This window comes from Cetorhinus maximus, chromosome 30 (assembly GCF_964194155.1).
Source record: "Cetorhinus maximus chromosome 30, sCetMax3.hap1.1, whole genome shotgun sequence".
Taxonomy (NCBI): Eukaryota; Metazoa; Chordata; class Chondrichthyes; order Lamniformes; family Cetorhinidae; genus Cetorhinus; species Cetorhinus maximus.
The window spans coordinates 9849188-9868398 of record NC_135908.1 but is presented as its reverse complement, the minus strand read 5'-3'; the positions used below and the strand labels follow the sequence as shown (position 1 = coordinate 9868398).

General features: G+C 45.3%; 1 protein-coding gene across 1 annotated transcript in view; it reads right to left on the bottom strand.

Annotated features, from left to right (window-relative positions):
- Positions 1–341: 341 nt before the first annotated feature.
- lingo1a (leucine rich repeat and Ig domain containing 1a) overlaps positions 342–19211 on the bottom strand; it is a 150895-nt gene continuing 132025 nt past the window's right edge. Inside the window, exon 2 of the mRNA XM_078532402.1 lies at positions 342–4561. Within this exon, the coding sequence (XP_078388528.1) occupies positions 2708–4549 (1842 nt within the window). The 5' untranslated portion in view covers positions 4550–4561 and the 3' untranslated portion in view covers positions 342–2707. The remainder of the gene's footprint in view (positions 4562–19211) is intronic.

Genomic DNA, 19211 nt, shown 5'->3' with positions numbered 1-19211 from the left:
CTGTGGGAGGGGATTAAATGGGTGGGTAGAGTCAGTGATAGGGGAGAGTGTACATGGGGCTGTGGGAGGGGATTAAATGGGTGGATGAAGTCAGTGATAGGGGAGAGTGTACATGGGGGTGTGGGAGGGGATTAAATGGGTGGGTAGAGTCAGTGATAGGGGAGAGTGTACATGGGGCTGTGGGAGGGGATTAAATGGGTGGGTAGAGTCAGTGATAGGGGAGAGTGTACATGGGGCTGTGGGAGGGGATTAAATGGGTGGGTAGAGTCAGTGGGGAGAATTTTCCCCCCGGTGGGGGCCGCTGTGCAGGGGCAGGTGTGAACCCGTTCGGCGCTGCCATTTTACGTGGGTGGGCGAATTAAGGCCTGCCCAGCGTGACGTGCGCCCAGAAGCGCTGAGCGCTCCCTGTGCGGGCAGGGAAGGATTCCCAGAGTCGGGGCCTGTGATCTTTTGTGCATGCGTGCGAAAGAGTTCAGAAATCTCCCTGAGACATCTCTGTGCCTCAGGGAGAGTAGTTTCAATTTTAAACATGTAAATAAATTTAAAAATTTTAAAACATGTACCCTCAAGTGACAGTGTTCTTACCTCAATTAGTCTGCCTTTCACTTCTGCAGTGTCCATCTGTGCAGTGTCCATCTGTGCAGTGTATATCTGTGTGTCCTGGTTATTTGGTGGTTCCTATAGCAGCTGATGTGTAAACAGCAAAGCCTTAGTCAAGCTCACTGCTACTGACAATAAAAGATGTTGCACAAGTTCCCAGTGTTTTTTTTTTCTGTGAAAGCAGGAATATCAGTGGCTGGTTTGGATGACTGGAGAGGTACAGCTCACCTTCATTATAGAACTCAACTTGGTGACTTGAGCTCTGTGGTTACTGCCAAGAGATGAGCAGTGCCTGGCACATACTGTAGCACATAACAGGGAGCTGGTACCCAGGCACCTTCGACCAAGCTAGTGTTATGAATGAGAGAGTTATGATTAGACTATAATTAAAAATACAGTGTCACATGAGCTGGGACATGTCAATGAATTTCTAAAAAAAATTTTATTCAATTTTTAAACACTTCATGAAACCTCATCCCGCCCGTGGATGAGGTTCCAAGCAAAATGCAAAGGCCGCCTGGGCTCTCTGCCTGCCCGCCAACCTTGCATTCTAAGCTGCTTTAATTGATTTCCTAATGGCCTTTATTGGCTGTTGACATTTTGGTGGGCACGCCCGATGTCATTTCATGTGTCGGTGAGCGGGCCCCACCCCTGCTCGCCGACCCGAAAATTCTGCCCAGTGATAGGGGAAAGTGTATGTGGGGCTATGGGAGGGGATTAAATGGATGGGTAGAGTCAGAGATAGGGGAGAGTGTACATGGGCTGTGGGAGGGGATTAAATTGGTGGGTAGGGTCAGTGATAGTGGAGAATGTACATGGGTTGTGGGAGGGGGTTAAATGGGTGGGTAGAGTCAGTGATAGGGGAGAGCGTACATGGGCTGTGGGAGGGGATTAAATTGGTGGGTAGGGTCAGTGATAGCGGAGAATGTACATGGGCTGTGGGAGGGGGTTAAATGGGTGGGTAGAGTCAGTGATGGGGAGAGTGTACATGGGCTGTGGGAGGGGATTAAATGGGTGGGTAGAGTCAGTGATAGGAGAAAGTGTACATGGGGCTGGTGGGAGGAGATAAATGGGTGGGTAGAGTTTCTTTTGCGACGTTTCTTGCAGCCAGTGATGATCCCACAAGATGAAGGATACTGCTGCTGTCCTTCATTGTGAATGCGTTCCTATTCTCTATCAAAGAATCATCATTCTATTCAATGGCTTTTAAATCCGTTGAGTTTATATTTTGGCAAATGGTCAAAATAACTGAAAATATTAATCCTTTGAAAATCTAACTAATGTGGCTTCTTACCTCAATTATTCTCTGCCTTTTACCTCTGCATTGTACGCCTGTGCAGTGTACACCCGTGCAGTGTACACCTGTGCAGTGCATATCTGTGAAGTGTACATCTGTGTGTCCTGGTTATTTGGTGGTTCCTATAGCAGCTGATGTGTAAACAGCAAAGCCTTAGTCAAGCTCACTGCTACTGACAATAAAAGATGTTGCACAAGTTCCCAGTGTTTTTTTTTCTGTGAAAGCAGGAATATCAGTGGCTGGTTTGGATGACTGGAGAGGTACAGCTCACCCTCATTATAGAACTCAACTTGGTGACTGAGCTCTGTGGTTACTGCCAAGAGATGAGCAGTGCCTGGCACATACTGTAGCACATAACAGGGAGCTGGTACCCAGGCACCTTCGACCAAGCTAGTGTTATGAACGAGAGAGTTATGATTAGACTGTAATTAAACATACAGTTCCATTGTTGGTATGAGAGTGCCCTGGAAAATCCAGGTCTGCCTTAGTGGGGAACTTTGCAGTTACATTGATTGGGAAAAGACTGATTGAAGTGTTCACTCACTTCCTCAGAGTGGGACAATAGGTATCACCTTCACATAGAAAAAAATGGCATAAACGATGGATCAATCCAATCCCTCTTTGTGCATTCCAACTAACTAAATGAAGTTGTCTTCAAACGGGTTTGGGGGGAGTCTCAAAAATCAGTGATCATCAAACCCATTACAGACATTTTCTTGGAAAAGAGTACATCACTTTCAATAGTCTATCAGATTGTTCTTTTGAAACATGGCAGAGAATTTTCTCAGTCAGCTCTCACTGTTGAGAGTCTTATATCATTTTCATGTTGAACTTGCGAGGAGCATCTGCGGTCCCTATACCTGCGTCTGATTTTCTAGGCACGTACTCGATTTCGATGTTGTGTTTTGTGTTCCCCTTGCCTCTACTCCAGAGAAACAGCAGTACGAGACAAAAGAGAACCACTCCCAGAAAAGAAATAAATCCCATGGTGGTCGCTATGATTAGTGTTTTAATATCAAATGGAAAAGGCACAGAGGCACGGGTGTTGTTGGCGTTGCTGTCATTGGGCTGATTGGTAATAAAAGCAAAGGTCTTGTTTGGCTGCTGACCCCAGTCTGGGGAGTAACCTCTGACGTGCAGGCTGGCACTGGAGGTATCATTCCCTCCAGCATTCATTGCAATGCACTGGTAGCTGCCGTTATCCTGTAGCTGAGCATAGCGCACCTCGAGTGTGCCGTCTGGGAACACCGTGAGCCTCCCGTTAGTCTTGCTGGAGATCTGACGTTTCCTCGGAGACACCCACAGGATGACTGGAGGTGGGTCTCCATCAGCTCTGCAGACAAAGTGGACGGTGTGGCCTTCATCGACGTGGATCCTCTGGGGCTTCTTGTCACGAATCCTGGCCTTCCGGCAGGTGAAGTAATTGGGTAGCAAAACGTCGGGGAAATCCTTGAATTCTTTGCCTTGGACTATCTCCGGGGTGGTACAGACAGGCTGCTCTCTGTTAAAGTTAAGACGCCAGCGACGTCGGAAGATCCACAGGAGCCTGCAATCGCAGGCAAGGGGGTTGTTGTCCATGATAAGGGTCTCCAGATTACCGACTGAATGGAAGACAGCCTCCTCCAAAGTTGTCAAGTCGTTGCTGGACACATTGAGGACTCGAAGGTGATTAAGCCCTCGGAAAGCATATGGCTCAATTGTGTTGAGTTGTCCTCCAGCCAAGTGGATTTCCTGAAGTCGGAGCAGCTCCTGCATCATGTGCCCTTGCACAGTTGTAATGGGGTTAAAGGACAGATTGAGAAACTTCAGGTAGACCAAATGGCGGATTGCAACGTAAGGAACAGACGTTAGATTGCAGCTGGTAATGGTGAGCGAGGTGAGGTTCAAACCATAGAGACAATTGGGAGCCATAGTGTCCAGAAATGGCCAGTGAGAAATCTCCAAGACTTTGAGACGATATAGTCGTTTGAAGGAATAGTTCTGAATCACATTAATGTTCAAAAAACGGAGTCTCAACACTATTAGGCCATGCAAATGGCTCAGGGCTTCGGTGGGTATGGTGGTCAGGTTACATTTCTCTAGGGTCAGCTGCTCCAGACTGTGGAGACCACTGAAAGCTCGATGGGAGATGTAGACAAGATCATTGTCCCCCACCTCCAGGGACTTGAGGTTGTACAAGTCCTGAAACATGTAGTCCAACAAGATGACGATCTTGTTCTCACTGATGTCCAGCTGGGTCAGGTTGTTGAGTCCAGTGAATACCCCAAGAGGTATGAGCTTGAGTCTGTTACTCCTCAACCCCAGTGACCTAAGGTTAAAGAGGTTACTGAAAGCCCCTGGCTCAACAGTCGAAATGATATTCTCATTCAACTCCAACTCCTCCAGCAGTGGGTAAGCTGCAAATTCATCTTGGTTGATGGTCTTTATCCGGTTCTTGCTGAGGTCCAACAATCTAGTTTCAGTGGGAATCCCCTCTGGGACTGTGATGAAGCGTTTCCGATGACACACCACCGATCTCTCCTGCGCTGAGCAATCACAACGCGCTGGACAGCCCATTGCGTGTCCTGATAAAACCGCTCCCAATATCAGCAGCAGGATGGGCTGCCAGCAGGTCAGGCCACAGCTTTGCATACCAACCTCTCCAGGCAGCATCCTACTTCTTACCTGAAAACAGCAGAGACACAACAGGTTAGCAAAAGGACTCTTACTTAGCGCTACAGTGAACATTTACCCATAGTCACCTCTAGAATGCACACACACATATAGAAAATTACCTTATTATCCTTACAATGTACATTTAACAACGTAACCTCAAATCCCCAAATACACACAGTAATCGGAACCCCCCCCACATTGACACAGTAATCTGAACCCCCCAAATACACACATTAATCTGAACCCCCCTAAATACACACAGTAATCTGAACCCCCAAATACACTAATTTGAACCCCCAAATACACACATTAATCTGAACCCCCCCAAATACACAGTAATTTGAACCCCCCCAAATACACACATTAATCTGAACCCCCCAAATACACACAGAGGGTGATGTGTGGAACCTAAATACATCTGGTACCTTCCCAGACCCACTCAGAGCTCTTATCAGCACAATGGCAGTGTTTAACAGTCTCGGTGTGCAGGTACCCACACGCACTTCATGCTGAGAGCCCACAATCAGGACAAAAATCCTCAGAGCTTTCTCCCTGCTTTTCTTTCTCTGCACTGAACCATTCACAAGATTGGACGTTCACATTAATTCTTGAAAATAGCAATATTGAATTGCACTCCTAGTCGAGTTATCAACCCTCCAGGATTGTCCTGGAGATTCCAGGAATTAAAGATTAATGTCCAAGACATGGCTCTGATTGAAAATTCCAGTGAAACAGCACAGGTGTACATGATAAGTGTTTTATTTTTCAGTATCTTTAACATTTTGATGTATTATTTATAAAATTATTCATGATTCGAATAAAGGCTTTTTGACAGGCAAGCCAGGGTCAGCCCGTTGGAGAATGACAATTCTGCTTCTCCAATTGGTGGGGTTTTAGCCAATCGATGGCTGGATGGAGGTTGGAGGCAGGCGGTCACATGATGCAATCTCCAGGAAAACGTTGGCAACCCAAACTCCCCTCGCGGCTAATCACCCGCAGCTTTCTCGGCCTGGAATATTGTAATTGTAAATTTCATCACTGGACTGCTTGCTGGGGCAGTCCCCCAGCTGTCTGTGAAGCCTGGCACTGATGACCACGGGTGCTGCCCGAAGGAAGGTAGGCAAACAAACCTCCGAAGCCTCGCGTGAAGTGCCGCTCGCTAGGGGCACGTTGTAAATTTCATCACTGGACTGCTTGGCAGCCCCCCTCCACCAGATTCTCTCGTGTGAGAATAAGTTAGAGAAACCCTTTTTAAAAATTGCACAAATGGGCAGACTGCAGTGAGAAACGAATCACCGGAAACAATTGATTGAGAAACAAAGACAGCGAACAGAGGGCAAAGTCATTCTCTTTGGCACATGAGAAGGAAGAAAAAGACCTGCATTTATATAGTACTTTTCACAACCTCAGGACGTTCCAAAGTTCTTCACAACCAATGAAGTTCTTTTTGAAATGTAGTCACTGTTGTCATGTAGGAAGCGTGGCAGCCAATTTGTGCACAGCAAGCTCCCACAGACAGCAATGCGATAATGACCAGATAATCTGCTTTTGCGACGTTGGTTGAGGGATAAATACAGGCCCCAGGACATCGGGGAGGACTCCACCTGACCTTTGATACAGAGCCATTGGATCTTCTACCGGACCTGAGGGGGCAGAGGGAGTCTTAGGCTGGAATTTTCCACTCCCTTCGGCAGCGGGCGCCATATCGGGCCTGAGCGGACAATATGGCGAGAAGGCCAAAAATCGGTTTGACACCATCATGAAACCAGTTTGCGATTGTCCGCTCCACCCGTCAATGGCGGGCCGCGTTTCTCACTGCTGTATGTCTGGACCTAATATCAAAATTTTAGCATCTCATTATAAGCCTTGCTCACTGGAACCATCCCCCCCCACAGTGGATCATTCGGGCACGTTGGTGTGCAGTGTTTCACAACTGATCATAAGCAACGTGCCCCTAGCGAGCTGCACTTCACGCGAGGCTCCGGAGGTTTGTTTGCCTACCTTACTTCGGGCAGCACTCGTGGTCATCAGTGCCAGGCTTCACAGACAGCACCACATCACTTTTGGGAGGCTTTTCAATGGCTGCAGGGCTATGGCTTGCTTGGGGAAGGGGGAGAAGTAGCCTCAGGCAAGGAAAGAGTCTGCAGGGTGAGGGCTGTACTGGAGAAGGGAGGTATCCCAGGGTGAGTGTGGGGTTACATGTTGATCTAAGCAAATGGCCTCAAGATGGCGAGGGCTGAAGAGGCAGTCTCCAGAGGAGTTGAGGCCAGATGGAGATGTGAGAGTGTGTGTGTGGTAATGTCTCTTGAGCTGGCAGTGCGTGAGATGCCAGTGAATGTGTGATGGGCTTGTGAGTGTGTGAGTTTAGAGTGATGAGATGGTTGCCTCACCCTGGCCATAAGACCATAAGATGTAGAAGCAGAAGTGGATCATTTGGCCCATCTAGTCTGCTCCGCCATTCAGTGAGATTATGGCTGATCCGATAATCCTCAACTCCACTTTCCTGCCTTTTCCTCACAACCCTTGATTCCCTTACTGATTAAAAATCTGTCTATCTCAGCCTTGAATATGCTTAACGACCCAACCTCTACAGCCCTCTGTGATAAAGAATTCCACAGATTGATTACCCTCTGAGAGAAGAAATTCCTCCTCATCTCTGTTTTAAATGGGTGCCCCCTTACTCTGTGATTATGCCCTCTATTCCTAGACTCTCCCACAAGGAGAAACAACCTCTCAGCATCTACCCTGTTTAGCCCCCTAAGAATCTTATATGTTTCAATAAAGTTGCCTCTCATTCTTCTGAACTCCAATGAGTACAGGCCCAAACTACCCAACCTCTCTTCATGAGAAAATCCCTCCATCCCCGGGATTAACCTAGTGAACCTCTGGACTACCTCCAATGCCAGTATGTCTTTCCTTAGATAAGGGGACCAAAATTGTTCACAGTATTCTAGATGTGGTCTAACTAGTGCCTTGTATAGTTTTATCAAGACTTCCCTATTTTTATACTCCATTCCCTTTGAAATAAAGGCCAACATTCCATTTGCCTTCCCTATTACCTGCTGAATTTATATGCTAGCTTTTTGGGATTCATGCACGAGGACCCCCAAATCCCTCTGTGCTGCAGCTTTCTTCAGTCTTTCTCCATTTAAATAATGTTCAGCTCCTCTACTCTTCCTGCCAACGTGCATAACCTCACACTTTCCCAATTATATTCCATCTGTCACCTTTTTGCCCACTCACTTAACCTGTCTATATCCCTCTGTAGACTCTTTGTGTCATCCTCACCACTTGCCTTCCCACCTATTTTTGTGTCATCCGCAAACTTGACGATAGTACATTCACTTCCCACATCCAAGTCATTAATTTATATTGTAAATAATTGTGGCCCCAGCACTGATCCCTGTGGCACTCCACTGGTTTCAGGTTGCCATCCTGAAAATGCCCCCCCCGCCCCCCCACCACCTGTATCCCAACTCTCTGTCTTCTATTAGTTAGCCAATCCTCTATCCATGCTAATACACTACCCCCAACACCATGGGCTCTTATCTTATTAAGTAGCTTTATGTGTGGTACCTTATCGAACGCCTTTTGGAAATCCAAATATATTACATCTACTGGTTCCCCTTTATCTATCCTGCTTGTTACCTCTTCAAAGAATTCTAATAAATTTGTTAGGCATGATTTCCCCTTCATGAAGCCATGCTGACTCTGCTTGATTAGATTATGCATTTCTAAATGCTCTGCTATTACATCCTTTATAATAGACTCCAACATTTTCCCAATGACAAAAGTTAAGCTCACTGGCCTGTAGTTACCTTTTTTTTTTGTCTCCCTCCCTTTTTGAATAAGGGTGTTATATTGGCAGTTTTCCAATCTTCTGGGACTTTTCCAGAATCTAAGGACTCTTGGAAGATTACCACCAGTGCGTCCACCATCTCTGCAGCTATTTCCATTTATATGCTAGGATGCAACCCATCAGGTCCAGGAGACTTATCGGCCTATAGCCCCATTAGTTTCCCTAGTACTTTTTCTCTAGTGATAGTTAAAGTATTTGTTTTCTCCCCTGTTTTTGCCCCATGATTATTTAGTCTGGCGGCACAGACGAGAGCATCCATCCTCTTTCTGCACTGGATGGCCGGCCTCTTCTGTGCAGCGTTGGCGCTGACCACCACTGCCACTGCCTCCCAGGCCGGAGTGGTGAGATGGTTGGACCTCCTGCAGCCAGAGCAGGGGTGGGGGACATCATGGCGGGCCTCCAAAAGACAGTCCAGTGACGGTCACTGCACTCTTCTTGGCTTTTAACTCTGCTCGTGTTCTTGCTTTGAGGTATATGGCTCATGACTGAGATTCTGCCCTATGTGACAATTCAGGTATACACTCAGAGCATATGGATACTAACGTGTACCGATACCATACACAATGCAAACTTGTTTACTTGCATGCACGCACGCGCGCACACAGTGCATCGGCACATCCTTACAGACTCAAGTGCATAGATACAAGTGTTCATGTTCATACAGTCGAATTTACACAGACATACCTACTTGCACTCAGCTTTTCATATGGGCTGAGGGGGGATGATGTTTTAAGATCCATGTTCACAGCATTCTAGCTGAACCTTGCACAGTCCGGCTTGGCTTCATGCCACGCAGTTTTTCTTTTATTGCTAAGTTTTCCCTGTACTCTTCGCAAAAGCCATTTCACTGTCACTGAGTGTTTCTGTCAGATCTGCAAGCAGTGTATGTCCGGTGACAATGCAGAATCTGGGCCGATGTGGAGAATCACACAAAGCCTTTCTCAATGACAGAATGGTCTGCTAACATTCACTGAGTAACCACTGATTGGCAGGCAGTTGTGTTCAGCACTGGGATCAATGCAGATTTTAAAGCACCCATCAACCATAAAATGTTTCTGTGATTTTAAATCCTTGGAGTATTTTGTTGGAATGCAGTGAATGCCAACACTACAATTCTTGCTCTCATTAGATACACCATTTCACCTGAAGTTAATACACTGTCAGATAAAATATTACGGGATTCACATCACAGACTATTGACAGAGACCAAGGGCAGGATTTTTGGGTCGTCCGGCCGGGGGAGTGGCCGGAAAACGGTCCACCGTCCGCGATCAGCCCCCCCTCCGCGATTTCACGCTGGCTAGCTGGCCAGTTGATGGCCAGCCAGTGTGAAAGGGGAGCTGAGGAGCTCAGCACTACTGGGGGGGGTGGAGGCGGGAGGAATGTCTGCGTGGGCGCGGGGGAGCACGCACTGAAAGCTCCCTGAAGGCCGGGAGCTGAAGAATTTTAAAATCAAAAATAAAGAACCTTAAAATGTGCAAAGCATGTCCCCACATAGGACTCACTCACTCATATGAACAAGGACATAGTAAAAACGCTGTCAAAATATTTTTATTTAAAAAAAAAATTAATGTTGGAAACCTCTTCCCGCGCCGTGGATGAGGCTCCCTAAAAAACCCAAAGGCCGCCTGCCTGATTTGCCCGCCCGCCAACCATAAGGTTGGATGTGCAACGAAAAAGAGCTTTAAATTAATTGATTAAGGGCCTTAATAGACCTTTTAATTGCCGGTGGGCTCGCTGCTGACTCTCGTGCACGCCTGCCAACCGAAACATCACGCGATGACGTCAGGACACTTGGCCAATGTCATCATGTGCTGTTTTGCGCCTGATTAGGTTGGGCATCCGCCCACCCCACAGGATGTAAAATCCTGTCCTGAGATACATGGAACGAGAGGAAGTGACTGGGCCATCAAGCTGCACTCCTTCCATAGATTCCACTGTGTTTCTCAGTGGTTAATTAGATTGGAGCACTAAAGAGCAGGGATTCCAGATCCCACCACCACCCTCATCTACACCCCACCCTCCCACCCGCCTCCCTCCCACTCTCAGGGTTGGTTAGATGATGAAGTGCCCTCTCCAGGGCAGCTAGCAATGTTGACTAGAAGATACACAACAGTGTTGCTGCTGGTAAAGGGCAGGATCAAGCCGGCTGATCAGACACCCTATCGATCTCACTAACAGGACAGACACACTAGGAATGGCCAACTGGCTGAGATACCCAGCGGCAGGAGCATCAAAACTAAAACATACCCCTCCCACAGCCCCATGTACACCCTCCCCTATCACTGACTCTAGCCACCCATTTAATCCCCTCCCACAGCCCCATGTACACCCTCCCCTATCACTGACTCTAGCCACCCATTTAACCCCCTCCCACAGCCCCATGTACACTCTCCCCTATCACTGTCTCTACCCACCCATTTAATCCCCTCCCACAGCCTCATGTACACTCTCCCCTATCACTGACTCTACCCACCCATTTAATCCCCTCCCACAGCCCCATGTACACCCTCCCCTATCACTGACTCTACCCACCCATTTAATCCCCTCCCACAGCCCCATGTACACTCTCCCCTATCACTGACTCTACCCAATCATTTAATCCCCTCCCACAGCCCCATGTACACTCTCCCCTATCACTGACTCTACCCACCATGTAATCCTCTCCCACAGCCCCATGTACACTCTCCCCTATCACTGACTCTACCCACCCATTTACTCCTATCCCATGTGCCCATGTACACTCTCCCCTATCACTGTCTCTACCCATTTAATCTCCCAATGGAAAGTTCTGTATAGATACTCTCTAATTGCCAATTGAACAAAACTTTGGAACTCCCTGTTTTGATATGATGATATAAGGTGCGTATTTCAAACTGCTCTTAGTCACTGCCATCGAGATGGGATGTGAGGTGTAATCCCAGGACTTTGTACTCAGTATACAATAGCAGACGAGGTCAGACATGTATACAGTCTCCCAGCTAATGCTGTATGTATATAATCTTATCTTCAAATAAAGAATGCACATTATTGTTATGATTGGTACTTTTACGTCCGATGTAATAATGTAACATGGTGGCAATGTGGTTTTTGAAGATTTGACTGAGAAGTATACAAGCCTCAACCATGTAGTAGAAGAGCTGGTGTGGAAGTGAATCAACCACTAAGTGCTAACTCACGGTGTTTAAGTGATTCTGGAACAATGTAGAAACTCTACCTGCTGTACCTTCATTGCGGGACATTGCACTTCACTGCAGCCATCAGGTACCGGGTCCTGGTAAGATTGTTCAAACTTGGGAGAGCTGGATTGATGTAAGTCTACCTGCTGCGAAGTTTTTCACTGTTAATCTTCCCTTTGAAGCAGGCACTTCCATTTAGCACCAAAAATCACTGTTTTGTGGGCGGAGCTTAACCCAAGCCAGGGAAACCAGAAACAGAGCTCAACAGCACCACCATTGCAGTCAAGCAGCAGCCTATGATAAGCTAAAGCAGTGGCCACTTAAGGTACTGCAACTCAGGGAGCAAAACCAGGTTCTGAAGGGCTATAAAGATGTCTGAAAGCTGTCCTGTTCCAGAAGGTCCTGGTAATCCTGCAAAAAGGTACAAAATTTCCAACCAATGAGAAGGCAGTGGAACTCCTACCTGAATTTACTTTGTTCCTACAGTGCATAGAGCTATGTTTTCTGGACCTCAATATTTCTGAACAAGCCATGTGATAAAACTGTTACAGTCAATGAAGGCCCCCACAGACTGAACACCTCAGGTCTGTCAGACGATGACCTTAAAAATCCAGATAAAATATGGTCATCATTCAAAGATCAATTACGAGTGAAGCTCAACTTCTGAATAATTGTCTAGAGTTCAAGTCCTTTAGACAGCATCTGACAGAGGCCATTGATCAGTTTATAAGTAAATGCAGAGACAAGGGGTGTGATTGTGACTTTACAGTGTCAGAACTAGCCGACAGGATAATTGAGCTCGTGATAATATCTACCCCAATAGAAGCATTCCAAAAAGACCCCTTGGACCAACCCAAACGTTACAGCATGGCTGCAAAGTGGACACAAGTAGGAATCAATACTACTGGGTAGGCAGAGTCTACAAGCAATGCATAACACTCGTTTACCATCAGCCTGATAGCCAATACCGGCAAATCCAGTAAGCAATGTGGGCACGGCCTCACTCTTAACTTCATTTAACAGGACCTTTTCCAGATTCGTGTTCTTTCCTTTGACTAGAAGGTCTTCTTGGAAACCCTCCTTGGTTACACAAAATGAGCAGACATTCAGCACAGTGAACATCAAAGAACGTATTGGCACTGGTACCAACATGAGCCTTTGACACCATTCCGATTGTGTGCCCACAGATGCACAATTGTATGCCAAGCTGGATAGTGGTGCAGGCGCAAACATCCTTCCACTTCACACGCTGAAATATATGTATCCACAAAAGTGGCAAGTGATGGTTTAACCAATCACTGCCAAACTCATCGAGTACAATGGCTTGGAGATTCCATCCCTAGGATCCATTGCACTCAGTGTCACTGCAACAACTCACCCAGGTTACCCCAGATATTTTATATTGTGGACTCCACAGTCCAGTGATCACAGGCTTATTGACATGCAGGGACCTGTCCTTGGGTCACCGTCCTTGGTATTGTCAAGACAACGACAAGGACCACAGACCACGAGGAGCACCATTGGAAATCTTGTGCTTATACCTGGAGAAGGTCACCTAACTCTGCAGAGCAGATCATCAGCTGACAGGCTACGTGACACAATGGGAGCCGAATACGTATATCCATTCAGAACTTGCAAACATCGCACTGCGGAACCAAGATGGAATTACCATTCAGCAGACAAGTGTGGACAAACCTCCCCAGTCATCACTCGTTGATATTCCCAGGAGCACAAAGTGCATTTATCGAGAATCAGAGGAAGATGAAAGATGCCCACAACTGGCATGCGGGTAAGAAATGACCCAACCTGAACATCAGACAAAAGTTTTGAGTACCACATGCAACTGATGGTACATGGAATGCAGCTGAAATCATCAGTAAATGCCCAGGACCAAGTATACACCACACAGCGTGACAGTGCAATGAAACTGATGCCAAATCAGAATAATACCACGACCAGAAACACCGAACAGAACACGGTCTAAGTCACAAGCAAGAAGGCAAATGGAATGCTATCCCTTTTACGAAAGGAATTGAACATAAAAGTAAGGATGTTGTGCTTCAGTTAATCAGGGCATTGGGGAGACCACGCCTCGAATACTGTGTGCTGTTTTGGTTTCCACATTTAAGGAAGGATTTGTAAATTTGTTGGAGGCGGTTAAGAGGTTTACTAGATTGATACCTGGAATGAGCGGGTTGTCTTATGAGGAAACGTTGGACAGACTGGGCTTGTTTCCACTGGAGTTTAGAAGGGTGAGGGATGACTTGAGTGAAGTATATAAGATCCTGAGCTGTCTTGACAAGTTGGATGTGGAAAGGATGTTTCCTCTTGTGGGTGAGTCCAGAACTAGGGGACACTGTGTTAAAATTAGAGGACGCTGTTTTAGGACAGAGATGAGGAGAAATCTTTTCTCTCAGAGGGCTGTGTGACTTTGGAACTCTCTGCCTCAGAAGGTGGTGGAGACGGGGTCGCTGAATATTTGTAAGGCAGAGGTAGATAGATTCTTGTTAGGCAAGGGATTCAAAGATTATCGGGATTAGATGGGAATGTGGAACTCAACACAAACCCGATCAGCCGTGATCTTATTGACTAGCAGAGCAGGCTCGAGGGCTAAATGGCCTACTTCTGCTACTATTTCATATGTTTGTACGTTCGCAACACAAACAATGTATCCCTGACCAGCATTCTGAAACCAAACCGCAGCCCCCAATCAAGATAATCGTAAATAAGTCTGGATGGATAAGGAAACCACTGATACGGTCCAGAGACTTGAAAATTTAGTGCTTTGTATGAGGGTACATTCAGGCATAATGTTATTTTCTTTTGCTGTCACATAAAGTTTGACTCTTTAAGGGTAAATCTTTAGTTTAGAAAAAATAGGGGATGTTGTCATATGATGTACATTTAAGGGAGCCTATCTCAAACTGCTGTCAGTCACTGCCATCGAGACCGGATGAGTTGTGTAACCCCATGACTCAGTATACAGTAGTAATCAAGGTCAGATATGTCTCACAAGTTTCCCAGTAAACATAATCTGTATATAGTCTTATCTTCAAATAAAGATCCCACATAATTGTTTTACCAATCCATATTGTTTGATTGGTATGTTTACGTTGATTAGAAGAATACAAGATTCCTAATCCTCACATCTCCAGTATTCCATTGTGTCCTCTTGCTCTTCCTGGGAATATCGATGTTTTCTCTGGGAAAGGAATTCCGCATGACAAGTGTGTGACTATTTCAGTCTGCACTATCCTGACAACCTCTAATCTCATCCCCACCTAATTTTATCCATGTTTATTTTGTTTTGGAGAGGTATTAATGTCTATAATGTTATTGGAAATTATTTTTAAAAATAGAGTTCTAGTGGGATCTGTGTCTATATGTGTGTGTCTTAATTGGATTAAAGCCAGCTAGTCTGGGTGCTTTGATGTATAGTAGTTTTGAGATGTTAATTAGGTAAATGTAAGAAGGGTAGAAGGTAAAGTGTAAATTTGCATTTATTGACAGAAACCATTCAAGGCTGCGGGTGAAATCTTACACCTGGCTAGAAGACGCCAAGCAACGTGTTTATTTTTTTAATCTTATAAAATTGGTGGGATGAAAGGATGTTAATGTTAGAAGAGGTAAGCTTAAAAGCCGAGTGATACAATGGAAAATTTACATTCAAAGAGAAAAATATGTATAAAGGAGAAGGGAGATTGTGTGTAAGGGAGAGGCATAGTACGATCCAACAAGTGTGAGAAGCCTCCAACCTGTAAGCCCTCAAGCTGCTGTCTGCAAGGACCCAGAGCTGAAAGAATGCGACTGTCCAGGGTGTGCTCTGCCAGGTGTCTGTTTAAATCTGAGATTTACTGTTGCCTTAACGGAGGTGTAACTGAGAGTCGGGTTAATTAGGGGATTTTTGTAGTTATTATAGTAGTAATTTTGTAGACGTATGTATGTGCTTACAATTTTTCTTGTATTAGTAGATGTTTAATTTAGTTTTGTAAAAAAACCTGTTGAGACTCGGTGGTCTGAATTCAAAGACTGCACCTCGAAACATACAAATTGCAAAAATAGGTTATGACAGTTGTTTCAAGTTTCCCTGTGGGATTTGAACAACTCAGCCTTTACCATCGGCTGTGTCATAATTTTTAGAACCATTCTCAGTGACATGATAACAAAATTATTATTATCACATAACCAATGGCACTGAAGGAGGGCCATATATTTTAGTAATTATCATTAACTTTTGTACAGTTTCTCATTAATCTACCAGATGCACTTGGATTAAACGCTTTATGACTAACGCTAAATGACTGATCAAAAATCTAAAAGTTGTAAAAATTACAAAAAGATTCTCATTCAAAATAACCTTTGAATTTACCAACCAGAATAAAAGCTGTGGAAAAACTGATCAATAGCTGACTCCAATACCTCTCATGAATCGATAAACTATTCGAATTCTATCTGTCTTTGCCTAACAGTGAAGGCTGGATTTCAGAGATCATTGAAGTCTGTACTGCTGAGTTGAGAGTTTTTGTTTCTTATTCATTAACTTGGTGGTCTCAAAGTCTATTGTTCTGGCTCAGAAAGGTCTGGTCAGCACTCCCTAGATTGGTGGGCAACCTCCCAGAGGACCTGGGGTGAATAGGTTGCCTCTTAACTAATGGCAAGTGACCTCTCTGTATATACTCTGTGACTGGAATGTCCTTTCATAGAAGATTGTGGAAGACAGAATTATAAACAGACCCTTATGTTTCCCGCTCAGGATACACAAGGGTTCAGAGGTAAATCATGTTGTGCCAGTTTTAACCAGATCCTCACTCTTCATAGTGTGATGACAGGGATCACAGCCCTAAATTGCTTATGGGCATATTGAACTTTTTAAAGGAAGGCGTGTTTTTAAAAAAAAAATAGACCTACAAGTAAAAGTTGGCTGAGAATGTAAAGTAACCACTTTTTGGAAAAATTCCTATGTGGATTATACTTGACCGACTAGTTAGGAGAGAACATGAAATGTCACACCTCAAAGTGTCAAGGCCTACTTCAGACAGAGACACTTGAAAGGAAGAGATGCAATGCAAAAGACTGAACTTTAATCTCCTGTGGTTGCGGAGACAATGGAGACTGATTACCACATCGTGGAGTGATATCTTAGAATGCGGAAATGGTCTGAAAGCAGATTCTGGGCGAAAGACACGGTTTTGTTTTTTCCCTTCCAGAAATACACAAGAAAATGGGTTAAAAAGCCAAACCTGATCTGTGTGTTCTAGTTCTAGTATGCTAGTGTGCGCTGTGAAGGTCACAGCAGAAGAACATCAACCAAACATCCCTCTAGTTTGCAGGTAAAAGTCTATCTCTCTCAATCTCTGGCTGGAGGCAAGTCGGCAAAGCCACAGTCAAAAAAGGAAACAGAACAACTCCTTAAGCTAACCTGCAGAACCAAGAGTCTCCAAACCAACTGCTCAGCTGCCAAAGTCAGTTCTACTGGAATCATCCAACTTAACTGCTGTAATATTTCACCATCTACTCCTCACAGACAAGCCAAAGACTGACTTGTATATCTTTTTTAGCTTTTATTTTTGGACTCAGCTTCTCATTTCTGATCTGTGTGTACGTGTTGCACTTTTATTATTTTTTTCTTGGGTTTTTATTGTAACTAATAAATCTACCCTTGTCTCAAGTAAGCCTGTTTAAATTGGCTCCTTCTAAAACATAAATACATTTGGACTGGAAAAACGTATCTACGAGGGAAGGGATTCCTTTTAAAATAACCTTGTTGCGACCAAGGTTGAGGGGGTTGAATAAAGAAGGGGAGCCAGCTCAATCTTCCTCGCCCAGGACCATAACAAATTGGGGGACATCGCCCGGGGACTGGTCATAACAATAGTCACTCTTGTTTCTGTTCTTCTTCAATGTTCTCTCTTCCTTTGTTGACAGGGTTGACCCTGGTTGGAGCTTTATAAGGCTCGACTCCCCACTCCTCACCCACAAGACTTTCGTTCTGCTCGCAGCTTGTGGGAAAACTCTTTGCAAATTGAGGACATCAGTCAGCTGTGAGCCACACGAATGGAGACGATTGTAGATTCCGTCTTTGTGCTGTGTTCACTGATCTCAGCCAGGATGGTCCGAGGAAATTGGGGAAGAATCTGGCAGGGCTCCTGCTGCTACTCCTTGTGGATTTAATGTCTTCCTGCTGGAAAATGTGTGGATGGATATTACTGTTAAGCAGCCAGCTGGTCAACTCATAAGATAAAAACAAAAAACAGCGGATGCTGGAAATCCAGAACAAAAACAGAAACAGAAATACCTGGAAAAACTCAGCAGGTCTGGCAGCATCGGCGGAGAAGAGCACAGTTGACGTTTCGAGTCCTCATGACCCTTCAACAGAACTAAGTAAAAATAAGAAAGGGGTGAAATATAAGCTGGTTTGGGGTGGGGGGGTGGTTGTTGGGACAAGCAGCTAGTAATAGTAATTGAGCTGGCTCCCCTTCTTTATTCAACCCCCTCAACTTTGGTCGCAACAAGGTTATTACTATTACTGGCTGCTTGTCCCAGCAACGCCCACCCCCCGCCCCTCCTTAAACCAGCTTATATTTCACCCCTTTCCTATTTTTACTTAGTTCTGTTGAAGGGTCATGAGGACTCGAAACGTCAACTGTGCTCTTCTCCGCTGATGCTGCCAGACCAGCTGAGTTTTTCCAGGTATTTCTGTTTCTGTTTTTGTTTCAGCTGGTCAGCTCATACCTGAAGAATGGGAGATACCAGAGTGTGCTTCCATCAGCAAGAATGAATGGCTGAGGATCAGAGACCGAATATTCGACCCTTAGGCTGGGATATAGTTCCAACAGCGTCCGCAAGAGGAGACAATAGTGAATCAAGAGAAACACAAGACAAGGAGTTTAAACTGCAATGTGAGAGCAGCCAGAAAGCCTGCCTTAACACAATTACAGTCTGAACACAGCTGAATGAAAAGGTGCCAAGTAATTGTGATAGCAGCAGCTTTTGGGAAGGCAGTGAGAGGATATCGATTAGGGAAATGAAAAAAACAAGGGACAGAGAGTCTGTCCTCCAGCTGTCTATCACCTCCTCTGCTGCTGACATTGAACTTTTAACAACTCCCTCCCACCACCACCTTCTGAACGTGTAATCTGGATTGTGTAAGATCCCTGCTCCATTGTATGCACCAACTGGATTAATCTAATGCCCATTTTCCTTCTTGTGTTTTTTCCATCTGATTCACTCTACTAATTCTGCCGTTTCTCATCATAATGTTAATCTCACATTTTAGTTTAGGGAGAGCTGTCCACACTGTGCTCTATGTCAGAGGCTCTGAGAAGTCAGAAAGGAATCACACAGAATTCCTTGTTTGAGAGGCAATGTGGACCCCAGGACAAGGATTGAAATAGACTGGCTTGGCTGCATCGCCGTATATCTGCTCAGCTACACCTAGAGTCTTGGGAAGGGAACACTCAAAGTGTGTGATCTCTGTGATCTCCTTCACCACTACAACCCACCCAGTTCTCTGCGCTCCTTCAATTCTTGCAATTCTTGCAATTTTCATCGTTCCATCATTGGCGACTGTGCTTTCAGCTGCCTGGGCCCTAAACTCTGGAATTCCCTCCCTAAACCTTTC